General features: G+C 36.3%; 1 protein-coding gene across 1 annotated transcript in view; it reads left to right on the top strand.

Moving 5' to 3' along the window:
- spag9b (sperm associated antigen 9b) overlaps positions 1–24,424 on the top strand; it is a 59,802-nt gene that overhangs the window by 26,211 nt on the left and 9,167 nt on the right. The window contains 19 exon segments of the mRNA XM_058793220.1: positions 1,176–1,326; positions 6,253–6,280; positions 6,283–6,335; positions 7,778–7,988; positions 8,534–8,633; positions 9,854–9,975; positions 12,453–12,510; positions 13,142–13,294; positions 13,394–13,445; positions 15,545–15,678; positions 15,762–15,818; positions 17,381–17,557; positions 18,587–18,716; positions 18,881–18,973; positions 19,060–19,233; positions 20,180–20,351; positions 20,433–20,633; positions 22,540–22,717; positions 22,805–22,927. Coding sequence (XP_058649203.1) covers positions 1,176–1,326; positions 6,253–6,280; positions 6,283–6,335; positions 7,778–7,988; positions 8,534–8,633; positions 9,854–9,975; positions 12,453–12,510; positions 13,142–13,294; positions 13,394–13,445; positions 15,545–15,678; positions 15,762–15,818; positions 17,381–17,557; positions 18,587–18,716; positions 18,881–18,973; positions 19,060–19,233; positions 20,180–20,351; positions 20,433–20,633; positions 22,540–22,717; positions 22,805–22,927 — 2,367 coding nt within the window.

The following is a 24,424-nucleotide window of genomic DNA, read 5'->3' as shown; positions in this document are numbered from 1 at the left end:
GGTTCTGCTTTTATAAATAATCTGAAACAGAAACTGTGCTGTAATAGCTCTTCATGAATTGAACTTCGGACCTGAAGTTCTACAACTCAACATTTATAGAGTGAAGTGTGTGACTGATGCTACGTGTCCTCTGACGTGTGTGATTACGCAAGGTTTTGCCTTCAGCATGGGTATTGATGTACATTCATGGAGCTCTGTCTGATGTACAAAGCTCTGATATGCCATGCAAGCCTAACTGCATTCATTTACTCTTTCTTTCTTTTTTTTCTTTCACTTAACACACATCACTGAGGTGCATTCGAATTTTGGGACACTTGTTCCTCGGTAGAGATACAGCACATCTGATTAGTTGCGTTATCGCAGATTTTAGTTGAATTCACACTTCCTCAAATTTGGTTCTTGTTTCCAACCTGTGCTTTACTTTTTCCTTACTGTACTGTTCCAGCTGAATAGAGTGAATCCTGCTCATGTGAGCAGATCCGCTCTGAATGTGCAGTCAGCAGGTTCAGCCTCTGAATGCAGCTCTATGGCAACCCTCAACAGGAAGATAGACAATCAGAGAAGACAAAAGAAAAGTCCCATCAATCAAACGCTCCTCTGCTGTCCTAGAGGAGCTCTGATGTTTGTGCTGTTTGCTAAGGCACATACTTCATGCACTCATATGGTTTCATTTCCACCCTAAACTTGATATGAAATTGTTGAGAAACATGCTCAATTCATATCTGCATAAATCTGAGGACAGGACATGTTGTAATCTATAATGTTTACTATTTAGTTCATAATTCATTATTGCTGTTGCTCATATTTCTTACACCCAAAATAGACAAAAACATATCATAGACTTGCATTGAGATGTGGAAGGATCAAAATGTCATAACACACTTACCTCGCCAAACACCTTTAAACTCCTTATGAAATACTGGGAAAATTGTCAGTCCAATCATAGTGGTAGAGAGTCTTTAGTCAGAAAGCACCACTCACATTTCCTTCAGAAGAAAAAAATGGAGTTTAAGCCAATGTTTTGGTAGCAGTAGTTTGGTATAGTGTCATTTCTACCAAATACTTGACATGAACTGCTGAGAAAAATGCTCTGTTGATATCTGAATATCCAGACATTATGTAATCCATAAGGTTTCTTGCTTAAGTGTCCATTCATATGTTTTGTGTGTATTCAGGAAGGAGCGTCCGGTCTCTCTGGGTATTTTTTCATTGCCGGGTAGTGATGTGATGACCCCCGATCTGCACAGGGAGGCTGTGGAGACTCCAGGAACGGACACATGGAGATATAACAATCTCAGCCACCCGCGCTCCAACACCAGCCTTAAGGTGAGAAACACACCGGTTTGCAGATTATTTACCTATATTACATCCCTATTTTGGGAGCATATGGTAAAAAAAAAATGTGACACTTGATTTCTCGATTAACCAATATTGATTTTTAAATCCCAAGATCAATCTTTTAGTCTATGCTGTTTTCTGTTGACGCATTAATGAACTGCCAAACAAAATATTATTTACAGTACACATGCCATCCAAAATTCACCATAAACTTTGTGCTTTGATATGAAAGTCTAAACTTTCATAGTGAGATTGAGTGATATTGTTTCAAATCACGAAACAGGTTTGTGTTGCCAGACTTTGATGACTGTCTTCAGAACAGTTTGCAGGGCAGGCTGCTATAATAATAATATTATTATTTTTTTTGTCTCTTGGAAATGCATGTTTGACAGTAGCTTGAGATAGGATGCAGAAAATGTAAATTTATGCTTATTATAAAAAAAAGTCACATCGGTAAACATTTTAACATCCTCATTTTTATATGATGAAATTTAATTATGACTGAGTTGTTTTTTTTTTAACCATTGGTCTTCCATAGGAGCATACATTTAGATCATGACAACCACAGTTAAAACCACACATACCAGCGCACCTCAATACCATGGTAAAAATGTAACCATATAGTTTCTAGGTATTTGTATCTAAATCTACATTTAGTATAAATGCACGAACGCTACTAAATCACAAAAACTACTGTAATTATATTCCATTACTCCTTTAATACATGTCTACATTAATAATATAATAAAATTCCATATGAATATCCCACATTTCTGACACAATAACATGGTGTAGTTAGTGTTACTACTGTTAATCCATGGTAAATGATGATGATTTGTAGATTGAAAAGCCTTCTGACTGTGTTGTGCACAGTGTTTCTCCTGTTTGTCAGCTGTTTCATCTGAATTTAAACTAGCTTAAATCAGAGTCATTTGTGTTCTTCGCTGAATTAAAGCGCTTCACATTGGATCTAACAGCGCTGTTTAGAGTCTTATCAGTGAATAAACGCATCTGCTCTAATGAGCTCGCGCTGCGCTGCCGTTTGAACTTTAAGCCAAACCTATTGTTTTGAGGAAAATCATAGCAAGATAATTGGTTATCGTTTTATCGCCCAGCCCTATATATATATCCAGATGAATGGATATCAAATCAAATCAAATTAAATCAAGAGCTCTTGAATCAAATGGAGTTTTAAAATATGTGCCAATTCCCAGCCCCACTAGCAAATCATCATGTTGTGTCATCATCAGTGCTATTCTGTTGACAACAGCACTCAGACCTGGCTGTTATCTGCGTCCCAGAAAGTGAACATGGGTTTGGGGGAATAAAAGCAATGACGACACCGTTAGTTTGTATCGAGAGAGTTTCCCACTCTGAATGGATCCGCGCTGAACATATGTTAAAGAAGCCTGAGCGGCATTGCCAGCGGGAAGAAAGCTCATTCTGAGGGCCTGCTGTGCCCTGCATGCTTAAACAGAGCCCTAACACGGCCAAGAGCCAGACAAACAGGCCAAGGCTGATCCTGGGTCAGTTCTCAGCATTACAAAACATCCTCTTTTTCCTGCTCTGGAAACTTCCATCTCCCATAGAGATACATGCACTAGACCCCTTCATACATATTCATGTTAATGAAGTAATCGTTTGCCGTCAACCTCTTCCTGCTGTGTTTGTTCACAACCCTCTCAAAACTCAAGACTCAACTCACGTGCTCCCTAACTGGGTGGAAGATTTTGAGGAACAAATGTAGAAGTTATTGAACCTGCCATTGGGAAAACCCATCTTGACCGATCATTAGACTGATCTGAATCCTTTCCTCTCCCCTGATTCACATTGATTTTGTCAGCAACGATGGCAATGTCAATCTCTCACGTCCTAGAATAGACTGACCTTGAAGCCTGTCTCAGTGTTGAGCCTGATGCAGGAGTTTTTGAAGGATGATGGTCATATTTCAGCTCTCAGAAGCAGAAGAGCGCTTACACTGCTGGAGTCTGATGGTGTGTGATGAGCATTTCCACCCTCAGAAATCCTTGTTTACTTCTGTACCACCTCATTTTATTCTCCCCCATAATGAAGATTTCATTATTTTCTACTTTATATGCACTTCTTTATAGTTCCATATCTCACTATTTTTCTTATGCCAAGTATTGCTTCTATATTTTCCACTTAATTCTTGTTTGTGTGCAAAAAATATTCTTGACTGTACTTTTTCTGTTATGATTTGACCTACTTACTCTTCTATTTTCATCTTGAAAGATATGAGAACATAATTTCTTTTGTGTGTGTGCGCATGACATCCAGAAGATAAAAGACATTATAGCCACACATTAATATTTTTAATTCATTCCTTCATATTAATCTTGTTTATATCAGTAAGTCGTTTTTTTTTTTTTTCTACTTAGTCATAGAAAAGTACAGCATGACATGAAGGGAAAAAAATAATATATATATACATAATTCTACAATTTTTATTTGTATCAATTTATCTAAAACCAGGGAGGAAATGAATAAGTTATGAGAGTTAATTCTTAATTCATGGCCACTGTATCTTGTTTTTCCCCCTGCACGTCATGTGTGGAGCTCTGTGATCTTTTACATGGAGTGTTTGATGTCACAATTAGCTGAAATAATCAGAGGATTTGTTAAAAATTGTCTAATTGACTGATAAAGTATTGTTGCATTCAGTCAAACTTATTATTTCAGCTCTTTACCAAACAATCAATGCTGTTTACGCACACTGAATGAAGATTCAGAATAAAAGTTCTGGCAAAAATATTTTTATTTTAAAATATATTTTATATGATAATCTTCATATATTGTGCAAACAGCATTGTTTGTTATGTTATAATGAACATTAACCACTCATTCCAATTCATTTGCAAGAAAGTGCAGAGCAGTAGGTGCTACACCCAGACAGAAACAGCCCATCGTTTGGCGGCTTATCTGTTTATGAATAATATTATCTTTTCTGCTTTATCCATATTACTTTATCGGAACTCATTGATAAATTCATCAGTCTGATGTCAAAAAGTTGTGAAAGCTCAAGCCTTTTTTTAATGCATAGTCTTTTGACTTCTGAAAGTCACCGTAGGTGTACATCAAGATCTGTTATTTCAAAAGATCAATGAATATTTGATTTCTCATTATAAGACCCCATCAAGGCCACTGGTGAGTCATCGGAGTTTCAGAAGCACAAAGGCTCCATCAGACTCCCACTGTGGACTGATACAGACTGGCCTTTGTGCGTGACGTGACTCTGCATTTCTCTCCATATCATTCCCCAGAGTCTCAGCGCTGCTGCTTCTGAGAGAGATGAGAAACTGGGCCATGACTTGCTGTCAGCCTCTCCTCAGGTTAAACAGCTCTGAACTGCCACATTGAGAAAAAGTGGGCACATGCTGCCATGGAAACCAGAGAGAGTATGGGAGCATCTTGCAACCAGGGTTTTGTGTGTGCGCACTTGTGTTTTTGTTGGCTTGTGCGCATATGTCAGGGGGAAGAAAGAGAGCTTTGAAGTTTGTGCTTTCCAAACAGGAGTGTAAAACCTATTATCGGTTCCTGCTGCTCCCTGTGGATTAGTTGTACTTCCATAACCTATTGATTTTAATGAGAGCTTTGGTTCTTTTTATAGAGTCCAGTCACCAGGTGTAGTGCTGTTTGAAAAGTCACATTAATAAAACATCTCATTATCTGATGAGCTGGAGGGCAGCGGCCTCAGAGTTTGAAAACTGGCCTCACAATTTGCCGCCATACTCTGTTGACGTTTCTGGTTTTGTTTGTTTGTCTACACATTCACATTTTCACTCGTGTATCTTCTGATATTCTTTGTCAATAGAGAAAGACATTCAGAGAGCATGTGAGCATTCAGGCTCATTGGAAAAACGTATAAAAATATATACATACAAGTCTCTGCAGTTTCCAGCTGAAATGAACACGTGTGGCAGTCAAACACCACAAACTTTTATTCCTTTTCACACAAATTATGATTAAAGTGGCAGATTATTGATTTATAAACAATTATTTTTGCGTAGTTCCTTGCACAATGCTATGTTATGAGCTCAAAAAACTTTTATTGTAGTGCATGATTTGTAAACTAATACATTTTGATATTTGTATCTCATAACCCACTTCATATGTTTGTCATTTCTGACCCAGTAAACTTGCTCGGTAACGCACCGGTACAACATTGCACTTGTGAAGCGCAGCGCTCGGGTACGAGTCCATTAAAGCACGAGATAAAATGACATGGTTGATTCAACGAATGTGTTTTTATCTCACATTTGCTTTTGTAATCACATTATCAGGTCAGCTTTTGGGGTCGGGTTAGGGTTCACAATGTGATACAGCATTAACCTTTTAGTGCCTTTCATTTCCGAACTGTCGTGATCTGTACAACAACCAACATTAAAAAAATTCCCAGATTCACATTCATCTGTTTTGGATAAAACAAAATTCATTTTTATCGCCACTCACTGGACATTTCACTTTGAAAGAGTATCTTTGCTGAGTATCTGGTTTGACTCGGAAATGCATCACATTATGGAAAATAAAATGGGTTCCTATTGTTATTTCATGTTGATTTTAAAGCTTTAGTTCAATCTGGCTCCATTAAAAAAAAAGTCCACCATAAAATTACATAAAGTTTCCTATAAACTGTCTGTCATGCTTTTTGATTGACCATGGGAGACAGATTATGTGTAATCCTGGCCTACAGTTCATTTTGCTGTAGTTGCAGCTTAATCTGGGTTTGACAAGCCGACTCCTGATGCTTTTTGGGGAAGGACTGGCCTGATTTTCTTTTTTATATAATGCTAAAGCAGTTCCCATCATCCACCTGGCTGAGTGCATGATAAACAGAAACGAGGGGCAGTGCCGCCCTACCTACGTGTTGCTTACTGTACGTTTCTCTCTGGGCAGCTGGAGGCGAATGAATCCCTCAGGAGAGGGATGGTAAGAGTTCACAGGAGAATTTGGAAACCCAGTGGAGCGACTCCAGTAAGGTAGTCCCGTCTGCTAGTCCTGCCATAACCTCCATGGCAGCCGCAGTGCAGTGTAGTGTGTAGTGTGCTCCACACCCCTTACTGTTTTTGTATCGATAGTGAAAAGTGCATTCATAGTCCACAAACTGCTGCCTGCAACCACATACTAACATTTAAACAACATATAGGCAGTGAGCACCAAATAAGTAGCTTACAAATGTAGTCAATATCCCTGGTGATGTTTGAGTAGTTTAAACTGTAAAAAACTGTAGTTTTGGTTGCAGTCAGCATCCGTGTGGTTGATGTTATTGCTTGCAAATTCACTTGCAATTTTCAATGTGGTCAAAATAATATTCCCGGTTATTTTCAACTTCTAACTTCTCAAAATAGCAACAGTGTAAACCGTCTTTACGGTGCTTCTGTATCCTTTATGAAGCTTGAAATATCTTTATTTAAAGCTTCAGGCTCTATTCATTTTATTGGGAAACAAGGCCAGTAAATTCTAGTGAATAATAACCTGGAATATTTATTTAAGTGTATATATTGTTTATAATGTCACTAAATCATGTGTGTTTTGTGTCAGTGTTTTTTTTTTTTTACTCAAATTCTGTACTTTCTGTCATGATTTATATTGAATTTCAAAATGGAGACTAAAAAAATCATATTTTGTTTGTTGCTTTCTCTCTCTGATCATCAGTTTTTTTTTTTTTATGTTTTTGAAAAGTCTCTTCTGCTCACCAAGGCTGCATTTATTTGATCAAAACAGTAAAAACTGTGAAATATTTTTACAATTTAGCTGTTTTCTGTCAGTATATTGTAAAATGTAATTTATTTCTGTGATCAAAGCTGAATTTTCAGCATCATTACTCCAGTCTTCAGTGTCACATGATCTTTCAGAAATCATTCTAATATGCTGATTTGCTGCTCAAGAAGCATTTCTGATTGTCATCAATGTTAAAAACTGTTGTGCTGTTGAATATTTTTGTGGAAACGGTCACATTTTATTTTTCAGGATTCGAAGGTGAACAAAGTTTAAAAGAACATCATCAATTTAAAACTCATCATTTTTAACATTATACATGTCTTTACTGACACTCCTGAACAATTTAATGCATCCTTGATGAATAAAACTGTTAATTTCTTAAAAAAACTTCTGATATGTAAGTGAAGATTGTTTATCTCTGCTATTTAGTATAATCAGGGTTAATTTAATTATGTAAAGCCAATTATCAAATCTTTCTAAATGAATCTGCATGCAGCATGTCTGTCCTCGTCGCAGGACGAGAGCATGGTATGCAGAGCATGAGGTGATGATATTGTGTTAGTCTTCATGATTAATGTGAACCGAATCCAGTCTCATTTAGCACATATGTGCGGTCGATGACTATTTATTCATAAAATCTTGATATGACTCAGTGTTTATCGCTTATGCAGCTGGTAATGCTTCATGGGTTTGTTTTCAGGATGAACTTTCTGATGCCGGTAGGGGAGAGTCCAAATCCGGCACGCCCATGTCTGCAGCGACGTCCGATGTAGCGATGGCGTCGGTGGACACGCCGCGGATGGAGGAGGCCGAGGGTTTGAACAGGAACCTGAACTCCAGCAGCGCTAAACCAGACAGCAGTAAGAACATCGGCGTACAGGACGCTGTGGCATCGGAGACGCCATCTTCAGGTGACTCCTAATGTCACAGTCACAGTAGACCATCAAATTCAATTTGTCTCCCTCCCATTAATGCTCTGCTTTCCCTGCTTGTTTCACTGCTTTGCTCAGGGTTTCCATTGGTTTTTAAGCCTTGAAATTTAGTTTACTCAAATTTAAGGCAATAAAAAGCAAAACAATCTGAGATGCATGATTTATTTTATTTTTACAGAATTAGTTTTACTTTAAAAAATCGTTTGCATATGATTTCTTCATCATCATAAGTGCCACTATAAACATTTTAGTGCCATTGCAAGTCAGCAAAACTGGTAAAAACTTGCAAGTTTATTACAGTTTTTGTCTATTTTACCATTTATTCTCCATAAATGGTACTCACTTAAATTGATGTCAACTCCCCTTTTGAAACAAACTGCATTTATTTGATGTACATTTGTTCAAACTACGATCACACTATCTGCACCAAAGCCTCTAGTGTGAAAATGAAATGTATTATATAGATGAATTTTAACACGTTAGACCATTCGAAGCATACCTAACTGATACGTTTTTGTGCTCAGGAGCTGATCAAAGTGAGAATGCGGAGCGATCAGAGGTCCAGGCGATCATTGAGTCCACACCAGAGCTGGACATGGATCTCAGTGGCTGCAAAGGCTCCAGGTACGTCGTCCACACTGATTCAATCATTCACTCGCAGTACTTTCCTTATCACACCGACCTAGCAGTAGGGGTGGGCGATATGGCAAAAATATCATATCACGATTTTTATATATATATATATATATAAGACCAAGTCTTTCAAGGTAACAAAATATTCAAAAGAATGGTGGATATTTAGGCCAAAGGTACAATAGGCATATTTAACAAATATAAAAATAAAACACTATATACTGTAGATTGATTCCTATTAAAGCAGCTGTATTATTTTTTTCTGTCAAGAGTAGTGAGTTATTTTTTTCTCTTTGCATTTTTTTTGTTTGTTTGTTTGTTTTAACATTAAAGAATACAAATTCTGTCATCTGTCTGTCGATTCTGTCAGTGTTTTATATTTATACCATCATTTACTCACTCAAAATTAGTTTTAAACCTGAATGAGTTTCTTTCTTCTGCTGAACATAAGTGCTATTTTGAAGAATGTGGGTAACCAAACAGTTGCTGGTGTTCAGCACAAGAACGAAATGAATACAGGTTTGGGACAACATGCGAGTGAGTAAATAATGACAGAAATAAAATTTTAGGGTGAACTATCCCTTTAATGACAGTCGGCAGCATGTTTAGTTCTGTCCCTTTTAAGACCTGCACGCATCTAATATACAGGCGCGCATCCATTTGTCTAATTGTAAAATGTTTACCTTCATTTTAGACATAACCAACTGAGTCTATACATAAACCTTGTATGTTTTGACAGTATTTGCGCAAAAGATAACTTAGTTTGGTAATCAGGCGCTGTTAGACAGGCTTTTTAGTGCGTGCATGAATGAAATGTTTAACCGGCAAGGCTTTAAAACGCATGCAAATAATGTACTTTTGTGACTGCGAATAAGTGCAGTGTCCCATGAGAGTAGCTCTACCGCTGAGTTAACACTGATGTGAATGTATGTGGTGTTGTACAGTATATAGAGACGGCGGTGCCAGAACGGCAACTGAAAGAATGTGCGCTGAAGCACGATACTACGATATTTCTTCAAAAGCAGATCGTGGAGACATTTTTATCGTCCACGATCAAAAATCATCATATTGCACACCCCTACCCAGCAGCTTATATTTTCTGCTCTCAGAGGATCTTCATTCCATACGCACTTTTAGAAACCATCTGGACATTGTTAGGCGAAGCGGCTTTCTCTGTCTTATGTCTGTTCTTCATCTTGGTTTGTCTCTAGCACTCCCACTAAAGGCATCGAGAACTTGGCCTTTGACCGTAACACTGACTCTCTCTTTGAGGAGCTCTCGTCAGCAGGAACCGATCTCATAGGAGACGTGGATGAAGGTGCTGATCTGCTGGGTAAGTTCTCAGTCAGCCAGAGCTCAGATCAGCGTGCTTTCTGCCTTAAACTGAAGGACCGGTTCAACCAACAAATGAGCATTTGCTCCTAAAACCTGTGTGAATTTCTTTTTTTCCTAAATGATGGATTTTTTTAAGAATATCCTGGCCACTCATTAATATAATGAAAGTGAATGTGATCTGAGGTAGGGCTGTCGCGATAACCGCAATATCGCAATACCGCGCTATTGACGAGCATAACAACCGCAGCAACCGCGATATTTCAGTGTTTTCTTTTTCTAAGGTTACGCCCTTCTCGTTTTACACTTCCTGCATGTGTACTGAATATTACTAATGACAACAATGTGTATCATGCTGATTTGCACAGAGGCTCAGTAAATTTGCATAACAAGCCTAAACAGACAGCGAATGAGAGAGATCGACTGATCGCGTGCGATTATCTCGTCTGTCCTTCAGGCGAGTCATGTATATTTGTGAAAACAGGTTGTCATGTCCAAGGAAAGCGAAATCTGTCTTAGCATCGACGCTCTGCTGGTCAGCTGAGCCTTTAAAAGTGGCGCTCAAAGTTAAAATGATTTAAACAGCGTGTTTCATTACAAATCTCTGAATGAATCAGCGCTTTTGAGCGTGTAGTTGAATGAGCGGTTTAAAGACTCACTCAAAGACAGTCTCTTGCCGCCACCTTGAGGCGAAACAATGAAGCTGCACTGACTGACAGCCGTCTAGAACACGCAGGTGAAATATCAACAGAAAAGTATCTTGTCAGTCAGATTCGAGGATCAGAACTAACTGTTATATATATATAGGCTAACAATATACTAATGATCTTATTGTCAGGTTTAAGTTTTGTTATGTGGACCGTTATTTTGTCATTCTCTTCTGTTTACTTCACTTCCTGTTTCAACGCTATTTAGTTTCGGTTTTATTGGTTTCTGAATATGACCTTCTTACATCGTAACACATAGGCTACACACACAGATTATATATATATATATATATATATATATATATATATATATATATATATATATATATATATATATATATATATATATATGTGTAATACCGCATACCGCGCTATTGAGCCACTCAAAATGACCGCAAGGGAAATTCCTTAACCGCGACAGCCCTAATCTGAGGCATATATATATATATATATATATATATATATATATATATAAAAATGACAAACAAAATGACAAAAACAATAAAATTTATTATTTTATCAATATTTAGAATTTTTTTTTTTTTTTTTTGCACCCTCAGATTCCAGATTTTCAAATAGTTGTATCTCAGCCAAATATTGTCAGATCCTAACAAACCATACATCAATGGAAAGCTTATTTATAAGCTTTCATTTGATGAATAAATCTCAATTTCGAAAAATTGACCCTTATGACTGGTTTTGTGGTCCAGGGTCACATGTCAAAATGTTTGATATTTTGTCATTTGTGGAAAATCCTATTTAAAAAAAAAAAAAATTATATATATATATATATATATAATATAAAAACGACAAAAACACTAAAAATTGGATAAAAATGTACAATTTAAATGGAAACAGAAAATATGAAAAGGCTAGTTTAAAATATTAATAAAAACTATACAGGCATATTTAAAAAAAAAAAAAAAAAAAAATGACACAAAATAAAATTATTAAAATTAAATAGAAAATATAAAAATAAAATGAACAAAAACTGTAATAGTATCTCAATGATACTAAAATAACACCGATTCAAAGTGTCTAGTTTTGAGTTCTATGGAAGTCCAAATTGCATGTTTTGTGTGTGGCTTTTGTATCTTTTTCCTTTCCAGTTACTTTTATTCATCATCTTATTTAAACCCATCATTCCTCACTGACATTCACAGCCCATCTAATCATGTTGTTTTTCCTCCATGTTTGTGGCGCTTCATTTGTGGCTTTTCTTTCCCCCAGACGAGTTCTCTGGTGTGTATGTTTACACTCCTCTTTATTTTGTCCTCTCATTTTCATACATTGTATCCTCACCAGGTGCGACACGACAGGTTTCTAGCAAGTAACTTGTCTGTCCACACTAAAGCAAAAATGTTGACAAAAAAAAAAAGGAAAACAACAATAGAAACCAAGCCACCAAAAAAAGAAAAACTGCTTGTCACAGCTGGTTAAGACAAATTCATTGTTTGTTTGTTTTTTTGCATTGCATCTGGTTAAGATACAGTGTTAGTTTTTATTTTGTAGATCCTTAGTAATTTATTGTCACTCTTATTTATTTATTTTGGTCATTGACTGACCCTTTCCTTGTTTTTTTTGGTTTGCATGCCAATTTTAGACCTTAATTTCTTTGGTAAGCATGATTTCTTGATCATTTCTATTCTCCAGAAAACTGTTCTCTGTCTCATAAATGGTCAAATCAGCATTTGTGGGGCTTTCAGAGATCTGTGCATGAGTAATTTTATTTTTTGTCAAATGAAATCTGCTTTGTGTTGCTGTCATGTAGGTATGGGTCGTGAAGTCGAACACCTGATCCATGAGAACACACAGCTACTGGAGACAAAGTAAGTCATAATATGGCATTAGTTTGTGGCCTATGTCATCTGGAAAACGGTTTGCATTTACTCCACATGCAATGCTTCTACTGCCATCTGCTGTTTTAAAGGAGTTACAGCAATACTTGAAAGAAAATCACATCAACTGGACTGAAAAGTAGAAATGACTGCAGTGATCTTGTTTTGCGGGTCATATTAGATTCACATGCCATTTATTACAACAGAATGCTAGTATGAAATCAGTATGGTTCAGTTTGGGTCTGATGGGATTGAAAGTAATAATGTCAATTATTCAGTCAATTAAAGACATTTTCACTGATAACTTATTAGTTTGGGACTGGATTGTGAGTCTTTGAATAATTCATTGAAAAGAATTGGTTCCTAAGAATTGCCTGTGAATCAGACAAGACTGGACCTGCTGTATATGTGTTGTCTGTCTTAATACAATCAATGAGGGTCAAGCAATAGAAATGCATATTTAATATCTGTGTAAGGAGTTTTTCTTTTACAACACATTCAAATCAGAAAGCAAACTAATGACTTGTACTGTAGATTTAGTTGTGTATAAATACTGAGTGCTGTGCACACATGCACATATATAGTTCTGTTTCTGAAAGCTGCATTGCTGTGTTTGCTGCAGGAACGCTCTGAATGTGGTGAAGAACGATCTGATCGCCCGTGTGGATGAGCTGGTGTGTGAGAAAGACGTTCTTCAGGGGGAGCTGGAGGTCCTGAGACAGTCCAAAGACAAACTGGGGGAGAAGAACAGAGAGCTGGAGGAGGAGCTCAAAAAGTTTGTCATTAGACACAGACATATATCAGCAATCCAGACAAACAGATTCTTTTTTTTTTTTTTTTTTTATGAGTGAAGCTTGTGTTTTTGTCCAAACAGAGTCCGAGCTGAGCTGGAGGAAGCCAAAGTGAAGACGAAAGAGGACGATGATGTAAGCCAGAGTTTGACTCCTCACTGTTCCATTAGATTTCAGTTCAGGAAGTCAAGATGTTATGCCAAAACCGTTCTTGGTGATTTTTAAATCAGTGTTGTCCCGATACTAAAATTTCTAACTTCAATACAGTACTTTTGAATATATCTGTATTCAGTACCATTTTAGATACCACAGTGACAAATTGGCACAAGATTAAGGGCAAAACATTTCAACAGTATAAGATCTGAGATTGGGCTATAATAACAACAGCAGCAACAACGTCAACAATAATAATACTTATATTCGGGACAATGCGGTATTATATATTATAAGACGACCCTGATTATAAGACGACCCCCCTTTTTCCAGATGTACCTGTTGGAAAAAGGCTTTTTGAAAACCAAATCTTGTTTTTGTTTTTCCTCTCTCTGTAAAACACATTTATTCTTAAATTATTTTCATATTGCATATTTTTCGAATTCTAATTTTTGTTTTGAAAGTATGGTAAATACTGGTAAAATGTACCAACAATGACATTGGAAAATTTTGATATACCATTGAAATAACAGGTAGCCCATCTGAATTATATAACAATTAGGCTATCCAACTCATAGTAGCCTACCAAAATGTTATTATCAGTAGACGTGAAATCTTATTGTAGTCTTCAAATCTGGGTACTGTCTTATGTTTTAAAATCACTTACAGAGGAAGTTTGGTCCCATCAGACTAACATGACAGTCACGATCATGCTGCTGTAAGCTTTTCTTTTCATTTGTTTTCATTCGCGATCTTTACAACACATTACATTACATATTTCATGGCACACTGTTTTATGCGTTTTTGGCGCCACCTATTGTTGTGGGTGTATTACTGACATGTCAAAGTCTAGACCCTGAATATAAGACAAACGCGTTTTTCAGATGTATTTCCAAGGAAAAACATCGTCTTATATTCGGGTCAATACGGTAATATATAACAGAAATGTATTACTATTGTAATACAACTTATAAAAAATGAGTATTTCATAAGTATATACTTTTTATTTTTATATATATATATATATATATATATATATATATATATATATATATATATATATATATATATATATATATATATATATATATATATATATATATATATATATATATATATATATATATATAAAACTGAAACTGCTGTATATTTAATAATATTTCTAAGACAGCAATATATTACTATTGTAATACAACTGCTCTGTAAAATAAATAAAAACTGAGTATTTCATAAGTATATAATTATTTTACTTAAAACTAGTAAATTTACAGTACTTATGACTTAATTTCTTCACTTGAAAAGTTAAACCCTCAAGCTTTGGTATTTTCAAATCAACTGAGATTGGGACTCTATGACGGTGATAATAGTAATAATAATAACAATTGTTAAAAATATTAGCATTATGATACAACTGCATGACAAAATAGAAAAATTAACATTTTATAAAAACTATACAATTTTTACTTTACTGTAGTAAAAGTACAGTACTTATCACTTAATTTCTTCACTTGCCAATTAAGCCCTCATACTTTTAATATTTTCTTATCAGTTAAATCTGCTGTCTGAGATTTAATAATAACAATCCTAAGACAGAAAAAATTGCTATTTTAATACAACTGCATTGTAAAATAAAATAAAAATTTTATATAATAATTATATTCATTTTTACTGTAGCAAAATTACAATATGCATGACTTAATTTCTTCTCTTGCAAGAGTTAAACCCTAAAGCTTTAGTATTTTCTCATCAACTGAAACTCTGCTGTCTGAGATTGAGATCAAATGTTTCTAAGACCGAAATATATTACTATTGTAATGCAACTGCACTATAAAATAAATATCTCACAAGTATATTAATTATTTTACTTCGCATTATAAATCAGTGAAATGCTGCGTAAAATTGGGGAAATTATGCAAATGTGAAACAGAAATGCATCATAAGTGCACATTGTGTTCCCAAATGCATGTTAAACTGCATGTCAGCACATGCAGAGATGTATCGATGTATAAACAGTATTTTAGACAATACTATTTGAAACGGTCAGTTTTACTGTACTGAACTATAAGAGGCCGTGTTTGCAGCAGAGTGACGTGCCGACGGCCCAGCGGAAGCGCTTCACGCGGGTGGAGATGGCCCGGGTCCTGATGGAGAGAAACCAGTATAAAGAGAGACTGATGGAGCTGCAGGAGGCCGTCAGGTGGACGGAGATGATACGGTCAGTCACTGGAATCTCACACGTGCTCAAACCGTCACAGCTCTGCCCTGCATCGACTGAAGTGTGTGTTTTGTTCAATGCAGAGCATCAAGAGAGAATCCGGCCTTGACTGAGAAGAAAAAGTCCAGTATCTGGCAGTTGTAAGCAGCCCTTTTTCGTTCTCCTCAAAGTTTGTGTTCTATTAGTTTGTGCGGTTTGGCGTTCAAGCTTTGTTTTCCCCCTCTCATTTTATGTCCCTCTTTTATTTGTTTTTCTTCTAGGATGTAGGTAAATCTTAGAAATCCTAGTAAATCTTGCACTTGGTTTGATCCTTGAATCCAAAAATGTGTTCTTGGACATGGGAATGGTGTTTCTTTTAAAGCTTTAACTGCGATAGAACAAAAGCATAACAGGAATTTACAGCCAGACCGTTACATTACATTAAACTTTACTAATGCTCAAGCGTTCATTACACTTGTTTTTAAAGGACTTGGCACGTCGGTGTCAGTAAGCAGCCTGCGGGGGGCTTGTTTTTGTTGGTTTGAAATGCCATTCCCAGGTCAAGCTGGTCTAGCTGGGGTTTTGCATTTGGGGGCATTTAAGGTTTTGCATCTATTTTAAACCCATTCATTCTCCTCTTTTGTGCTCCTGTGTTTTCTGTAACCCCGTTCATGTTGTCCTGTGTGTTTGCAGAAGGTGTGTTGGGTCAGGGGACAGAGATTTTTTGTTTAGATCTTTGAATATTTGAACCTTTGTGGAAGGATTTGCATGGTGTGGTTTGATAAAGTGCAGTAATAGAAGAGATTTATTCACGAGTTTCAGCTACTTCTAAAAGCCTTTAGGATTAAGATTATTTAATTACATAAAAACAGACCAAAGATATTATATCATAGTTTTTATTTATTTGAATTTCTTTAGTTATTTTTCTTCCTGGAAATTCATATTTTCTGAAACAACCATGCACTACTATTCAAAAGTTTGGGATTTGTAAGAATTATTATAATTTTTGTTGTTGATGTTTTTGAAAGTCTCTTCTGCTCACCAAGGCTGCATTTATTTGATCAAAAATACAGTAAAAATGTGAAATATTATTACAATTTAAAATAACTCTTTTCTATGTGAACATTTGTTAAAATGTAATTTATTCCTGTGAACAAATCTGAATTTTCAGCATCATTCCTCCAGTCTTCAATGTCACATGATCCTTCAGAAATCATTCTAATATGCTGATTAGCTGCTCAAGAAACATTTCTGATTATTATCAGTGTTGAAAACAGTTGTGCTGCCCAATATCTTTGTGGAAACTGATACATTTTATTTTTCATGAATAGAAAGTTCAAAAACAACAGCATTTATTTGAAATGGAATCATTTGTAACATTATAAATGTCTTTACTGTCACTTTTGATCAATTTAATGCATCACTTATGAATAAAAGCAGCCCAAACTTTTGAGCAGCAGTGTATTGTAGAAAGGAAGTGCCTCAGAGAAGGTTTGTTTGCAGTGGTCAGGTGTTCAGCATGTGTTGTCTGCATGTTTTGGTCGTGGTTCGATATCTGACGGTCAGGTCAGTGGTTTGTCGCAGGACTGTGTGAAGGGCTTGGCACATGTTTGGGACGTGACCCTACAACCCCATAACGGTTAACCTTTGACCTCTAACTGCTTCTGCGCTTGTGTCCGCATATGAGTCTCTGTGTCTGTGTCTCTCTCCCCACGTCCCTCAGTTTCAGCAGGCTCTTCAGCTCTTCATCCAGCACCACAGCGAAAAAACCAGACGCGCCGGTCAACATGAAGTACAACGCACCCACCTCACACGTCGTCCCTTCGGTGAAGAAGAGGAGCAGCACCCTCGCTCAGCTGCCTAGTGACAAATCCAAAGCCTTTGACTTCCTCAATGAGGAGTGAGTGACTTCCTGTCTGACCTCTCATTCAGATGACCTTATACTACATTATACTTCCTGCAATTATTCAGATTTCTGTATTTTCTAACCTGAAGTATGACCCACATGCGTTAAATAAAACAGAGGAGAAAAACACTGCTGTAGCATTTTCAAAAATTAACACTTGACAAGCATTGAAATTTTCTTTTACATGCAAGCAGCTTATGAATCCAGTGTTTTTAGTGTCAGTAAATCTTCCACACAAACTCTGTCTGTGCAACAGTGCAAGAGTCGTTTATAAATCTGTCCTCAACAAAAGAAAAGCTTTAAGGTCTCCTAGTATTTATCCACCAAAATAAGAGCTCTGTAGTTTTATATTTATGACTCTTAATTACTTTGCTTTCAAATGTTAGTATTGTAATTTTATTGTTGTTCTGTAAAATGAAGAAATAATAATTACTGTTGTTGTCATTAATAAAAATTATCTTTATTATTTTATTTTACAGCAATAGCATTTATCAATAGAAATTGAAATAATGATAAAATACAAATATTTTTCTGAATAATAAAAATAAAAATGATTGTAATTAATTTATTAGAATATAATATTATAATGCAATATAATATTGTAATAAACAATTATACATGTATATGTGTATGTATATATTATTTTACAGTAAAATAGCATTATTGTAGTAGTATTATGTTTATTTGATTTGTTAAATGCTTTAAATTTAAGTAATAATAAAAATAAAAATATTATTTAAAAAATGTATTAAACAATCATTTAATTTTAAAAGATGCTTAGAATTTATATATATATTTTTAAATGTATCAAAAGAAAAATCACTTATTTTACAGTGCAATAGTATATAGTGTCAGTTGTATTTCTTTATTGATGATTATATTTATAATTTTAATTAATAATAACTGCATTATTATTATTATTATTATTATAGTCTTATTGAATGAAGGTAAAAGAGGTTTCCCTTGAACTGATCAAATTTCTGTTGTCTGTTAACTTTCTGTATGTTTGTCCATGTCCTGTAGGGCCGAGGTAGAGAGCGTAGTGTCGCGTAGAGAGCAGAAGAGAGCTCAGTACAGGCAGGTGAAGGCTCACGTGCAGAAAGAGGACGGCCGGATGCAGGCGTACGGATGGAGTTTACCTCCAAAATGCAAGGTAACATCTCTTGACGCTGTGTAACAGAAACTTGTACCATGCATATTAGGAGAAAACAAAGATCACAATGAAAAGTTGCCTATTACTGTACTAAAAAAGTTTGGTGTTTTTATATCTAATGGGTTGCTAAAAGTATTTTATTTATTGTTATGCTGTTTTCAAAGGTTGCAAATGGTGGACAAGGAGATGGTAAAATAAAGAACCTACCGGTGCCCGTCTACCTCCGACCGTTAGATGAGAAAGATGCTTCCATGAAGGTGAGACTGTTCTCTGATTGAGTCCTGAGCTCAGTCGGTGTTGTAGTTTGACAGTGTTTGTTGTGTGTGTGTGTGTGTGTGTGTAGCTGTGGTGCGCTGCAGGAGTCAATCTCACAGGTGGAAAGACACGAGACGGAGGCTCCATCGTGGGAGCGAGTGTGTTTTATAAAGATGTGTCTGGAGAAGAGAGCGGCCCCATCAGCCCCAGGAAGAAGAGAGGATCACAGAGCAGCCTGGAGCGACTGGAGCAGGAACTCAAGGTCAGGAGCCCCAAAAATCAAGTACAAAATTTATGTCACGAAGAAGGAAATGCATGCAAAACCATAGTTTTTTTGTTTTTTTCATGCACTGGCCAATTTTGAGATTTTGCTTCCATAACATGTCTTCCTTCAGACTAGTAGAAAAATACATATTTAAGTGTTTATTTTATTGCACTTCATCTATTTGCATTTGTAGATTTCAATTCCAATATATATCTTTAAAGGCTGCGAGTTTTTTTTCCTCCACTTTAGCATCGCTTACATACACTAAACTTTACAGTTTTATTCCTATCTATATTATTTGCATATATTATGCATATCTGAAGGGTTTTACAGAGGGGTTTGTTCATATATCGTTTACCTGATTCATTTTATTCCTAAAAACATGGTTCTGTTTCTGTCTGTTGACAGTATTTTCTGATTTATGGAGTGAAGAGAAATCCAAAATTCCATCTGGAAAAAACTATAATTCTAACATGTCAACAAAATCAAACAATGGAATTTGGAATTGTATATCAAATATGCAAATAAAAAAAAAGGAAAAAAGAAAAAAATTAGTATTTTTATTTTTCTGTTCTAGAAATGTGTATGCAAATATATATATATATATAAAAAAACCCCTGTGTAAAAAATTTGTCAACAAAATAAAACACAGATTTTTGAATTTATCCAATGTTTACATTTCTTTTCTGGAAATATATATATGCAAATATGCCAATAAAACATTAAAGAACAGAAATCTGAACAATGGGAAAATAGTCATGTTACGCTTCATCTGCAAATTTCAGAAAACTTGTAATACAAAACAGCTGTCTTAATGTACTGTGACTTAATCAGATGGTGAAGTATGATGATGTCTGTTCGTTAACGTGTACTCTGTTCACCTGTGATGTCTTGCCATAAAGTCTTTAATGTTGTGTTATTGTGTGTGTGCGTGTGTGATCAGGAGCAAGAGAAGGAGCTGCGGCATCAGGATGAGCTCTCCAGCCTGGTGTGGATCTGCACCACTACACACGCCACCTCTAAAGTCATAGTCATCGACGCCAACCAGCCCGGAAACATCCTGGAGAGCTTCTTTGTCTGCAACTCTCACGTGCTGTGCATCGCCAGCGTACCTGGTGAGACAATGCACTGAGACCTTATTTATAACCTCCACAAGTGTTCTTGATTTGAACCGGTTCTCCGTGTGTGTTTGTCAGGCGCTCGTGAGACCGACTATCCTGCGGGAGAGGAGCTGAGCGCAGACGGTGAGGCTTCTAAAGTCAGCTGTGCGGCAGCAAACAGCTCCACGGGTTTTGAGGGAGGTCTGGAAGGCATCACTGTCGTGGGCTGCTCTGCAGAAGGACCTGTGGCGATCCCTCAAACCGTCTGCACCAACTCCATAGAGTCCTCAGACACTGGTAACAGCCTCTGTCACAATAACACTAATAGCAAAAAATATCATTAATGCATGTTTTAGTTACTTCATTTTTCTCAATAGAAACTTTCCCTTTAACATAATGAAACACTGTTTTATGGCAATAGCAAGAGTATTGGAAAAATAAGCCAGTCACACACACACACACACACACACACACACAAAAAATAGCACTTCACAAAAATGAATTGACAAATAATTCCTTAACGCATACAAAGGACATTTTTACAAAAAAATAAAAAGTCATGTTATCCACAAAATTAATGTATGCAGAGCAGTGCAATATGTTAAGAAATATTCAGTATCTAAAACAACTTGGCCTTTTGACTGGCATTGCAAGTCAATTTGGATTCAGTCGATAAATGTATTTGTTCAAATTTTTTTTCTTGTTTGAATATCCCATTTCACTTGGAATTAGATCAGAATTAGTGAGTTAATGTAAACTGAGTTGCAAACTGTATTTCATGTTGACCTGAAGACCCTTGTTTTACCTTATTATTCCTTGTATTTTCTTACTTAAGTTTGAGGCTTAAAAGATTATTAATATTTAGAAAATATAATTGATCTGAGTGTACTGATACACCAGATGAGAACACAAAACTTAAGCTCAATTGAGCTAAATAATGAGACTGTTATCTTCTGTAGAGCCACTTTTTGAATTTGTTTCATAATTAATGAACTTTGCAGCATTGACGCTATTAAACTGAATTGATCTAAATAATGATACTAGAGCTGCTTTACTGCTGAAATTGATTTTGTTTCATAATTGATGAATTTTACATTAACACTATTTTCCTGTTTATTAACTCTTCCCCCGCCAGTGTTGTTTTAAGCTGCCTGCCACCGCAAGTATTTTTGATCATTTTCACAAGTTTAATTATGGCCCCCAGAATATTTTGTTGTGTGAATATCTGAACATGCAATATGTCAAAACAAAGAACACAGCCTCTGCTTTAAAAAAAAAAAAAAAAAGTTTAGCTTCATGCAATCGTTTTTTTATTAAGCAAAATTTTAAGACTTGTCCACGCCCCCCTTAAACAGCTCATTTAAACACGTCCCCGTGTCTGTGCCACAATGTGGAAATATTTGCGTAATGCAGCCCAAATGTTCACGCAAAGAAAGAAGGTGTGGTTTCAGTAACCTCGGTAGTGTTGATGCAGCCATGTCAGGGAGACGCTGTGTGTTTCTGTGCGAAAGCAGAAGTACTTTATTTGGCCTTCTGAAAGTAGTTTACAACACAACAGCACAACCCAAATGTTCGAATTTGTGCAACGCATTTTATGGATGACCATTTTGTGAACCTAGGAGAGTACAAGGCTGGCTGTGCACGAAGGCTATTTCTAAAAAAAAAATTAAAAAAAGGGTCAATTCCAACTTTGCTATGGCAATCTGGTGCTACAATAATGTACAGTATTTGAAAAATAATGTTTTTTGAACATTAAATCAAGTCAACATATTCTTTTACACCAAATACACCAAATAATGATCTTTAAAATAGCATCATATGACCCCTTTAACAAACAGCTGAGAAAATCCTGTTTTTGTAAAAGCTTGCATGGTCCTATACCATTTCCTGGATTGACATTTCATTCGGTAACGTTAGACAGTTTTGATGTATGTGTTTAATGCTTGATGATCATGTTATTTTACATATGCATCTGCTTACATACGCGATTGATTGTTTCTGCTTCGTCTTCGCCGTGTTTTGATCCAGACGTTCAATACTCTTTCAGAAGCATAATAGCGCCTCCTACCATACACCAGTGAGAACACAGAAAGCCAGGAAATTCCGTCAGTGGAGAGGAAAGAGTTTATGTAAAGCTGCATTGAAACGTTCTGTATTGTATAAAGCACTATAGAAATGAATGTGACGTTTTGTCTCTCTGCAGATGAGGTTTTGGGGCAGCAGGACGGGGTAACGGCAGCAGAAGAAGCTCTGGAGGCCACAGAGAGCAACAGCAACACGCCTGCAGACGAGAGTCAGCCTGGGATCTACACAGAACACGTGTTCACCGACCCTCTCGGCGTGCAGAACAGCAGAGACACGCCGTCCAGCTACACACAGAGGTGTGTGGCACCTCATGTCTCTCAGTCTGTGTCATTACAGTGTTGCTGTATTGAGGTGTACTGAGATGTAATGTTTTGGCTCTGTAGGGAGTGTGATCTGGTGAAGGACGGCGTCAGCTCGATGCCAGAGGAGCAGGATCTCATGAGAGAGGAAGCCAGCAAGATGAGCAGCGTTCTGCCTACAATGTGGCTCGGGGCTCAGAATGGCTGGTGAGTGTCTGGCAAACCTACACTCTGTGTTTCCACCAATCACCTGCAAGTAGGGATGGGCAATATCTTATCGTTTGCGATATACCAGTAAAAACTCTCCCCATGATAAGAATTAGTCTTCCCGCGATAATAACAATAAAATCTAGTTGTTGACACATTTCTGTGTGCGACAGTGCGGAGCGATATCGCAGAAGCCGGACGTGAAATTGAGGAGTTAATTGCTAAAGTTAATTGCAGTAGCATGTGTGCGATACAGTTTTGCATGTGTATGAGCCTGTTACAAACCTGTTGTCCAACAAAGATATCATTTATTGACATGCTTTTTCTCCAAATAAACGATAACTTAGTCGAGTGTTTGAAATAACATCTTTTTGTGACCAGACGTGGTTTCATATTACAAAATGATAGTATTATATACAGTGATAAAGGCTATGTCGATTAGCACTGCATTATAAATATACTTTCTTTATAAAAAAAAAATACACAAGATTGCTTGAAGAACACAGATAAACCATATATTTTGTGCAATTGTATGTTTATTATCTTCAAGTTTCATCGGGTAAAATTTCTCTATCTCCGTTGTGCGTTTTATTCAGTGATACCTGGATACCTTTGTCCATATTAGGGATTTCCTGGAGCATAGTATTACTTCTGCTATGCATTTGTGGAGTTTCTGCGCAAGGGCGCCCTCCGGCTTCCAGTATGAATTAAACAGTCATTACATTACGTGTGTACTCATTAATGCTCACAACACCTTATTATGGGTAAAAATAGGAAAGATAATACTTTTCTCTGAAGAAACAGGATTCCCTGAATTATTTTCATTGATTATCGTTATCGCAATAAATACCAGAAATATTGTGATATATTTTTAAGCCCATATCGCCCATCCCTACCTGCAAGTGTGGAAAATAAACAGGGTTCCCACTAGGGCTGTACTATTAATCGAAATAAAACCAAAATTACGATATAGGTTACTGCACAAAGACTGCCATTTTAATAAATATATGTGCTGCATGTTTCAGAGGGAAGCTCAACACTTGTCAGCAGCGTTTTTAGTATCTCAGAGAAGCTTAATTCACAGTAACTGCTGCTCCACGTGAACTCCATCTCTGTCACTTTAATGTTCATTTGGGAAACAACCAACTTGTAATGAGAAATGCTTATCAGCAAAAGAGAAGTTTTAAGGGCCCTCTGTGGTTTTGAATCAAATTAAAATTAAATGTTGATGGTAACATTTGATACATATTACATTGCACCTGTGAACTTACAATAAAAAAAAAAAATAATATATATATATATATATATATATATATATATATATATATATATATATATATATATATATAAATTATACACACACACACACACACACACACAATAACTCAACACACAGCCATTACTGTCATCACTGGCCACAAAAGTGAGTACACCCCTAAGTGAAAATGTCCAAGTTGGGCCCAATTAGCTATTTTCTCTCCCCGGGTGTCATGTGAC

Source organism: Onychostoma macrolepis, chromosome 12, assembly GCF_012432095.1.
Source record: "Onychostoma macrolepis isolate SWU-2019 chromosome 12, ASM1243209v1, whole genome shotgun sequence".
NCBI classification, from domain to species: Eukaryota; Metazoa; Chordata; class Actinopteri; order Cypriniformes; family Cyprinidae; genus Onychostoma; species Onychostoma macrolepis.
The sequence above is the reverse complement of the archived record's forward strand: the minus strand, read 5'-3'. Positions and strand labels throughout refer to the sequence as shown.